Source organism: Aythya fuligula, chromosome 1, assembly GCF_009819795.1.
Source record: "Aythya fuligula isolate bAytFul2 chromosome 1, bAytFul2.pri, whole genome shotgun sequence".
NCBI lineage: Eukaryota > Metazoa > Chordata > Aves > Anseriformes > Anatidae > Aythya > Aythya fuligula.
Genome location: NC_045559.1, coordinates 24,736,904 through 24,746,846, shown reverse-complemented (window position 1 = coordinate 24,746,846; position 9,943 = coordinate 24,736,904). Strand labels below are relative to the sequence as shown.

The following is a 9,943-nucleotide window of genomic DNA, read 5'->3' as shown; positions in this document are numbered from 1 at the left end:
ACAATGCTAAAATGCAATGCCTCTGACAGCTGAGGTTCTGCATGAGGTGTTGAATCACTTGTATGGCATTCTTACATGTGCAAATCAATGGCTTTCGCTCGGGGGAAAAAAAAAAAAAAAAAGGATACAAAAGCTGAATAAATACCAACATTTCAAATATATGCTCTACTCCTCAGTGCTGTATACAGGCCTCTGGCTTGGTAATACTGCTGCTGCTGTTGCATTTTGTATATTGGCCCAGGGTTATCATAATTTAACGACACTCATTTCTTATATACGAGGCAGCGTAGGAAGAACTCTTTCTTTTCAAAAATAGCTAAGGATGAAGGGTAACATAGATGACTTGTACACAGATATTTTTAGCTAAAGAAACTGGATTATATGAGAAGTTTAGGTCTATAAAGACAACAGAGTTCCTCAACTGTTCCCATCTGTCTCGTCCCTGTCCTGTGTCAGCAGGGGGAAGTAGTAACTAAGGACCTTCTGTGGCTTAGATGCTAAGTGCTTTCATCGGAGTATTTTTGTCTGCCCTCTTTTCTTTCCCTCTTTAACATTAGTAAGAACTTTTATTTATACACTGTGATGAGACATTATATCTATTATGAAAAGTACTTACAACTGCTTTGTCAGTGACACGTCCGAGTAAATCTGCTTCATTTTACAACATTTTTGTTAATCTAGAGTAAAATATTGCAGGTGCTGCTCAGATTTCTACTTGCCTTCAAGATATTTTTATGGTTTCAATTAGCCCGATTGCTGTAACCAGCAGTTTTCTAAAAATTGCAGGGATGTGGCTTCGAGGCATGCAGTGTGAGCAAGGACACCTCCTGTTCCCCATCCGGATCTCAGGCTGCGTCTCCGAGCACCCGTGCCTGCCCGGAGCGCAGCTAGCTTAGCCCCACCCTCTGAGCAGTCCAGCCTTTATTTATATGAAATCTGTGGTCCAACTGGCTTCAGATGGCGTGTGTATGTGCGTGTGCCTGCCTTCTGAGTGTGTGAGACGAGCCGGGATCATGAGCCAGGGTGTTCCAAGTGGTTTTAATCAGCAGCCCATTAGAGGGGAACGGGAAACTTCTAACAGGATAAGAGCTGAGTAAGTAAATGCAACTTTGAGCTTGCAGTCTGGACACAACAAATGCAAAGGAAAATTTTTGTAGTCTGTCAGTTTTCAGATAAATGATCACTTTTAGGCAGAGATTGGTGCATGCTGACAGGAAAGAGGCAATTTAAAGGACTGGACTGAAGGAAACTAAAAACAAAGTAGGAACTGAGAATGCAAGAGAGAAAAAACAGCAAACGATTGTTCACGAGGTTGGTACACTCTCTTACTCTCTTCAGATGTGGACAGAATGCGTTCAGCTTTAACCTCTTGATTTCTTGGATGCTGCTGTCTGTCTGAATAGCTCCTTTTGCAGAGCTGGGGCTGAGGATTTTCTGCTCCTCACTCTGTCTGCTACCAGGTCTCTCCTCCTGGGAGCGCGGTGTGGAAGGGCTTGTTACAGCTCCCTGCAAAGGACCCCATGCATGCTGCTGTTCTTTCCTCCTCACTTTTATTTTTATTTTTTTCCACAGGTTATTCCCATAAACCCCATGGGAGGATACCTTACAAGCCCATGCTCCTCTGGATCCTGTGACTTCTTGCCAGGCACCAAGAAAGGACTCAGCAGCAGAATGGAGAAAGTCCTCACTAGTTTTGGATAAAGACTGCCTTCACTTTTTTTTTTTTTTTTTTTTAACTTGTGAGAACGTGGCTACTTCAAATGCATCTGCAATGTGGCCAAAGGGTGAAGTGAGGCCATGTTTGTGGGCAAGTCCCCAGGTGCCGCAGGCTTTGGTCGCCCTCGCCCCTTCCTCCTGGCCGTAGTGGTGGCTGTCTGTCTGTTCTCTGCCAGGAACCTGACTTCCTCTCATGACCAGCAGCTTCCTTTCGGCAGTTGTTAATGGGATTTCTCCACACAAACTGAGTAAAACACAGCCAGGAAGATACAAGGAGGTCTCAGCAAGCAGCACTCGCTGCTTCTTCCCTGTCAGTGACACACAGGCAGTGAGAAAGGTAAGTCAGCTGGAGCAGAGTGCTGAGCAATAATTAGCGTGGTGAGGGATGGTGAGTCTGGCAGGATCATCTGAGTCCAGCTAAAAATATACTAAGCTCGAAAGTCTGAGGTCTGTGTACAAACAAATGAGTGATCTAATGACAGTGGCATATGTGCAAGCACATCTCCATTACCAGCTCCTCAGTGTGGTGTTGCTAACAGAGGAATCCTAAAATCTTTGACTGAAACATGGCATTACTCTGTGACTCCAGAGAGATTTCAGTTTGCTGCACAGGCTGTATGTTATTTTGGCTTTAGGAATAGGGTCAGAGGCTTTCCAGCACAGACACGTAAATCAAGAGGCAGTTGGGGTTTCAAGAACAGTGACTGAGGCTGTTATTAGCAGCAAGACTGCAGTTGCCCTGTATTAAAGTTATCTGCTGGTCAGTTTTGAACTGTGCTGAAATTATGCTGAAAAGCTGAATTTAAGCGCATTAAAAAATAAATAAAATAGTGTTTCTCACATTTTCAAATCACAGTATTTTACTTTGGAATCTCTATCCCACAAATTTTACTCTGTCCTTAGGTTACCTGACCTCGTGTTTATTTGCACAGGGTTCCTAGGATGGGTGTTAAAACCTAACAAATGCAGGACACTGTTATTTTACTTGGAAAACGTTCCAGACTGAGGTAGTTATTTTCACTCTGGAATCTGTGATCAGCATTAGCACAAATTGCTTCAGGTTTCCTTCAGTCCTATAGAGTGCTGCTAATAGTTCAGCAGAGCCCTCACTGTGAAATTTCATTTCACTGGCATTTTATGTATTACTGTATCACAGCTGTAACATAAATCTGTGACATCACAGACTATGGACAGCTTCCACATAAAGCAGTTCAAGTTTCTAAAAATAAACAGTGATTTAGAAGGCTTCTTCTTTGATTGGGTAGGGTTCAGAGTCTGAAAGGTCAGCAATATTGATTTTAGGAGAGCAGTTGTAAACGGCATCTTCTGCAATCACAAACAGATATTGTGAAATAAACTGGCATGCAAGGTTTAACCTTAAGTCTTAAAAAAAATATATATATATATATATATTTTATGAAGGTCAGAGAGATCTTTCTTGTGAGTTGCAGAAATCTATGTATATTGCATTTGCCATGACTTTTATTTTAATGACCCCTTATTACACTAGGTACTCAGATTTGGTTTGTTCAACAACGCGACCACTGAAGAATTACAATTTAAGGGAAGTGAACACATCTGGACAGTGTAGGTTGCACTGGCATACAATTTTGACATAGTCCATTCCTTTTTACTTATTGTTATTGTCATGGCAATGAAAAATTAATATGTTAAATTCAGTTACCTAAATCTCAAAGAGTTGGTAGAACAATGACAAACCTTTTTCTTGTATGTTATTTGGTTGAAAATATCTGTAATTTCTACTTCCCCAATTTGTCTGAAGAAGATGCAGATTGAACTTGGTGTGCTAGCTGTTTGAAATAAAAAGAAAGATTACGTTCACACAACATGCTGTACTTACTGCTCTCCAGCACGCATGGCTGAATGTGACTATCACACACATGCTGAACCGTAGTACAGATTAAATGCACTTTAACCTCATAGCTATGTTTTCCAGGCCTGTGCTACTCTAACACATTCCTCTTCACATTCTGAAGACCACCCGTAGCGGCTCCCTATTTGTTCTTGAAGTTTCCTCTAGAGCGTTATGAACAAAATGTCTTGCACATGTTGGGATGTTACTCTTAGCTGCTCACTGTTTCCAGAGAGTGCTCTGTTGGTTTGTGTGGGCTGAATAACAATCTCAGGGAACAGAAAAGGACAAACATCTCCAAAAATCTCTGTACTTTGTTTGAGAGTGCGCTTTTGAACTGTGTGTTTTCGCCCACTGCTTTTGCAAATAGCTGAACTGTTATCTTGGTTGATTTTACTGGGTACCCAGTAACATTTAAGACAGATGTCATGGTTGAAACTTCTCACTGTTTTATTTTACAGTCATGTGGTCACCCACAGTAACTTGCTGAAAACAAGTTTTCATTAAGGCCCTGGTTTAAATCTTCATCTATGAATCTAGAAAATCCTTTAAAATATAGTCCAAAAATTATTCACCACATGTTCTTATTCTATGAATACTCCAGAAAGTGAATTTATTTAAAGAATATATTGTACAGGTAAACAGTGGCTTAAAGGAAGCACTGCAACATGTTTTACGAAGTGGAAGTTCACAGAAAAGTTTTAAGGAAAAGAAGACCCTGCTGTAGATACATTCCTTAAATAATATCCAGTGTTTTAGGGTTTTTGAGATGAAGCATCTCACGTCACACCACAGGACCTCTTCAGACTGTGTAGGGCAGGTTCAGTTCTTGTTTCCTTCAGAGAAACAATCAGTATTGTGTTGAGGCTGCTGTGAGAATTTGGTTATGATTATTATTGCACATGCAAAATCTCCTTCCAAAGTTTGATAATATCTCCATTCAGGGTATACATAGCACAATTGCCTAGGAAAAAAAAAAAAAAAAAAAAAAAAAAGCGCCTTTCATGAGCAGGGAGGAAGAAAGGTGAAGATTTTAAGAAGGGAAAGTTCCATGCAAGTGTGGAAAAAGCATGGTGTTGGAAATTGCCAAGTTGGTCTGCAAATGTGTCTTTAACGACATCCAGGATACCCTGGGATGGAGCCATTACTCTCAGGAACATAGTGCAAGCTGCCTTTTATAAGTTGCAAAATGCAGATTTCATTCCTAGACCTGTAAACCTGACAGAGCTCATGGTACTTCTCTCCCCGGTATCACACATTACAGGATTTTTAAAAGCTTCTTGAGAGCTGACCTCCTGGCCTTATTTTCTCATGAGCAGAGGTCAACATTTGCTAGTATAAAATTAAATTCTAATATCAGTAGCATGAAAAAGTAGAATGTTTTATTTCTGAATCTCTAGCAGTAAAGGTGTGAGAGAGAGCCATCACAGCAGCGCAAGGCTGTCTTCAGGTTCTGCCAGCCACACTACTTCTTGCACAAGGAAATATTTGCCAAGTATATAATAAGGAGGAGAGGTGGTGCTGGAGTATCTAAGCTGAAACTGTATCAATATCATCAACAACAAAAGCCTAAACAGAGCCCAGTGGTAGGCTTGTATGGCACAGTACTGTGCCAGAAATACTTTGGTACCAGACAGATGTAAACCATTACACTCAAGTGATTTAGCTTTGCTTCATAGGCACTTCTGAGAAGAGCTAATTAGCTGGTCACAGCTGCATTTCCACTCTCTGAATTAATTCATCCAGAGCCAACTTAGGTGTCTCTGCACAGCAATGTGCTTTGCCTGGTTAGACATAGTACCTCCACTATTGCAAGGAGGCAGCGTGACAGTATTGCACATCCTAGGCACTGTTTTGTGCATACTAGCTGTGGCCAATGTATAAGAAAGGAGATTTAAAAATCTCAAATTTAAGATGGGTCTCGAAGGAGATTATTTCATGGATATGCTTAAGAGCCTTTCCTCACGTCCCTTGGCTATTTAGGGCCACTGAGAAAAAGTAAAATAAACTAGACAAGCAGCTGTCATATGAGAATTAATGAGTGGGTAAGGCTGGTATCTTAGGAACTGAAAGATAAGAGGAACAGTGAAAAAAGGCTGTCTTCATTTTCAAGGCCCTCAACTTATCCCTTATATATAAATACATCCCCAGGAGGAGCTATAATGAGTGAACAAAGATCAAGAATAAGGAACTGATTTTACAGCTGAGCATTCTGAACTATAGGGTAGGATATAATTTACTGGGAGTGGACAATATGAGGGATGCAGGGTAATAACAGCCTGGATAGTGGCCGTATCTCCAAGTTATTATGTAGAAAAAAAAAAAAAGGAAAAAAGGAAAAGAGAAACATAATGGTTACCATGGTTTAGTAATAAACCCAAGATCTAGAGGAAGATCTTGTTGAATGTCTTGCACATGTTATCGGCCCAGGTATCTATGTGGTAGAGTCAAAGACTGAAGAACTGAGAATTGTTACCAGAATTTGGACAGACAGAGTGGGATTATCCTCTTTTTCCTTGAGTGGTACTTTTCTGTCTGGTCAGAGCCATTTAAACACAGAAATTTAAAAACAGATTTGATGAACTTCACCATCTAAAGACATACGTGTTTTTGTTGTTTTTTTTTTTTTTTTTTTCCTATTGATTTTTGATGCTATATGCTTCGGATAGAATGGGCAGGAAAGGAAGGAGGGGAACAGGGAACATCATGGAACAAGGCATGGGGAAATGAGGCCCTGGCTGGGGCAGATGTAGGAGGCAGAATAGGGGCCTATGGCTGTGAAATACTAGATCACATGGGATTGTGCGTTGGAGGAGCTGGGTTTGTATTGGAGAAGAGAAAGGGAGATGAGTAGGGAAATGGAAATAAAGGAAGACAAGAAAAGAATAAATGAAGCTGGGTGCATAAAATGAGAAGGATGATTTCTGCTATTATGCAGAAATGGATCGGGTGAGAGCTCTGGATAGAAAAGACTGCATTAGCATAATGTTTGTTGATACATTTTAAATGTAAATTTAATCTTAAAAAAGATATTATTTTCTTTTTCACAAGAGAAAAAAGGAAGTGGAAAACTTGGCTACTATGAAACCTCAGTTAATAGAACAGCAATTGACAGATGGTCTGGTCTCATCAACTACCTTCCTTGGAATTATACAACATTCACATTGCATCCTACGAAAGCAGAAGATTCCATCTTCCCCCCCCTCTCCCCCCTTCAATGTAAAATGCAAGAGGCACTGAGGAAACAGCTATTTTTACTGCCACAGATAGCTCAAGATATTTTGGTGATAAAGGGCCTCAGCTATTGTGGTAGTAGTCAGGAAAGAGGGGCAGGGTGGAGACTCTTTACAGGGAAGGGAAGCTTTGAGAAGGATGCATTGGCAGCAAGTGGAGGGAGGACATGGAGGACTTATGCTTCATTGGAATCCCTTCCTTAAAAAATCATCTATCTTGATAAGATGGTAGGATTTGGCTCATCATTGTTCCCAATACAAGATAGTTGGGACCAGGAACTACATGCAATCATAAAGCAAGGCATTTTGAAAATTTAGTTCAGTACTTCTAGCCCAGAGTGCTGGCGATGGCTGTGGCAAATAACTCCAGTTTTTGCTCATGGATTTATGAAGTCATCAGAAAACAGCCATCAAAGTAGTGCTGATAATTTAGTCGCCTTGTTCTGTATTTGCTCAGCAAACAATTGGAAGCAGAATTACATTCCACTGTTTCATTCTACAACCCAGTCCTTTCTGATTAGGAAATCTAACAGAACTTAAAGCCAACACATTTAAATGTCCTCCAGAAAGTGAAACAGGAAATTAACTTCTCTGTGACTTCTTGATAAAGGAGCTATGTGCACTTCAAATACAACAGTAATATGAACGACTTACTATTTCTGTGAACTTTTGGGCAAACATGGAAAGAATTTAAAAGTCACATTTGGAATTAATATAAGGTCTGCACGGTCCTGTAAATGAACCACTTAGGGCATTAGAACCACATGCTAAGTTCTTATTATCATTAATGTTACATAATATTAGCATGGGAATGCCTAGGAGTCCCAGTCATAGATTTTTTTTTGTAATTTTGTTGTGCTAGACAGTATTTAGCAGTGAAGGTGCATTGCTGGCTAACAGGATTTCAGGCAGTTCTCTGCCTGTGAATATCACCAATAATGCTGGTGTTGTTTATGTAAGGACTGCTTTCTGTTTCCCAGTATTTCTTTACACTCCCCTTTCATATGCCAAGGGCTTTCAGTTTTCATAGTGGTTGTGTATCTATTTTGCAGAAGCCCAGTATCCTTAGAAAGCAGTGTGTAAAAGTTGCAGTCAAATATTTGAAGCTGTTGGACAAACTTCTGACAGCCTTGGCAAGCTTGGTGTAAAAGAGAGGCTGCCTGTAATTGACACAGGGACTAACACCACCAGAACTGGGTAGCTGAGAAGATGATTCACAGTTTTTTTAGTTCTTTCCTGAAAAAAAAAGGTCAGGCAAACGAGAGTGGGACATTATTTTAGGAAGAAAAATATTTTATTTTTTTTCTGCAGTTGAAGTGATGGTCAATGAAATTCTCTGGCAACTGTTCAAACTGTATATTTGCTTCCTTGCCAGGGAGAGACAATGCATCAATATTTATGGAATTATACAATCTTCTTGGAATCTGAAAAATGCCAAGGAAACTGTTTTTCTCCTCTTAGCTTGAAATATCTTTTCTACTTTCTAATTGGCCAAAACAACAACAGTAATTATATATTGTAGGATTTAATTACTGACCAAATTCTGGATTTTTGGAACAAACCAGAAATCTGTAAAAAAGAGGACAGCTTCAGAGACTAATAAAATCTACTGTATCCTTATACATTCACAACCTAGAATTGGAAAAACTGGTTAAAGGAACTTGTCAAAACATTTTCTCTTTAACAAAGAACTTCACAGCCATGTGGAACTTGCAGGTAGACGACAGAATTAACAAGTACAACTCAGATAGTGGATGTCTATTTTCAGTCAGACAAAGACAGTTACATAATTTTGAGCTTTCATGTTATGTAAACTGAGCTGTTGATCTACTTTTTTAAGGCCTCAGAGCCTCAGAGGAATATATACTTGATTAGATTTTAAAAAGTACACAATACACTTGATGGAGCTCAGTTTGCTTTCTTTTTTTTTTTTTTTTTTTTTTTTTTTTTTTTTTGTGGGGGGGTGTCATGCTATAAACAGGAATCAAAAGTATGATTATTTTTTTTGGTGCATTTTTATTCACTTTTGAGTCCATCATGATTTTTTAGACCAGGTTGCTAAGTCTGTGGATCATCTGTGTAACAGCCAATCGCACTAAAATGGGATCAGTGACGCAGTTAATGGCAATGACTTGCAAGCTTTAAGAGCAGGTATATCATGTCAAAGCTGACAGAGACCTCATCCTATATGATATGGGAATTCTCAGCTTTGTTACAAAGCCTCATTAATTTCAGTGGAGACAGCCGCACTATTCCCTAGGTAAGACGTGGACCACAGATGTTCTTCAACAATCCTTTGTCACATAGGTATATTGAATCTATAATAAACTGAGCTGCCACCAAATAGCCTGAAATTGAAATTGAAGAAGAAGAAAAATGGTCTGGGTATGAAAACATTTGTCCATTTAACACTTAAATATTCAAAATGTTATTGATCCTTTTGATCTTGTGTGTGTGTGTGTAAGCCTGCTGTACATTAAAGTTATAGGAATGTCAAAAAAAATCAGGACCATAAAATGTCAAATATGTGAACAGCTCATTTTCCTCTGTTGCACCCTACTTCTTTTATACCAGCTCTGCCCAGACCTGCATTTTTATGATTGAGAAACATCTTATAAAACCAGCAGACTCTTTAAGTGTAGAAACATGACTGTTATTGCTATAATATTGGAATTCTGAAATACATCTAGTAGTAACTAGATCAGCATGGCTAGTTGTGTAAGGCATTTTATGTAGAGCTTTGGAAGAAATTATGGAATCGCTTGCTATGGCATCAAGTAGGCCAGAACGTTTTTAATTCTGTGTAGCTAACAGGGAACTGAAACACAGATAAAGAAACCCAACCTACCCTGCAGTGGCTTGGCAAGAAAACAGAGAAGACCTGCACCTGAACTGTAACCTGACTTCAAATAGCTCTGAAAGGAAAGGGAAATAAATTTGGCAACACTATATATATATGGATCTCAAGTATGGACCATAAATGGTGCTACTTCAAATTATTTAGTAGCACCAGATTAGACTTCAGGTCAAGCTGTTAAATTTAGGACCCCAAGTTGTCTCAGTGTCCCAAAGATTCCATTATCGTTTTTTGGAAAGTGAGCAGATAAGAGTGATTAATTGC

General features: G+C 39.4%; 1 protein-coding gene across 3 annotated transcripts in view; it reads left to right on the top strand.

The window, feature by feature from the left end:
• The first annotated feature begins 1,755 nt into the window (after positions 1–1,755).
• The window catches only part of CPED1 (cadherin like and PC-esterase domain containing 1), a 146,234-nt gene continuing 138,046 nt past the window's right edge, over positions 1,756–9,943 (top strand). For all 3 annotated transcript variants that reach the window (XM_032195812.1, XM_032195804.1, XM_032195819.1), the window contains exon 1: positions 1,756–2,053. In XM_032195812.1, the coding sequence (XP_032051703.1) occupies positions 1,910–2,053 (144 nt within the window). In that variant the 5' untranslated portion in view covers positions 1,756–1,909. The remainder of the gene's footprint in view (positions 2,054–9,943) is intronic.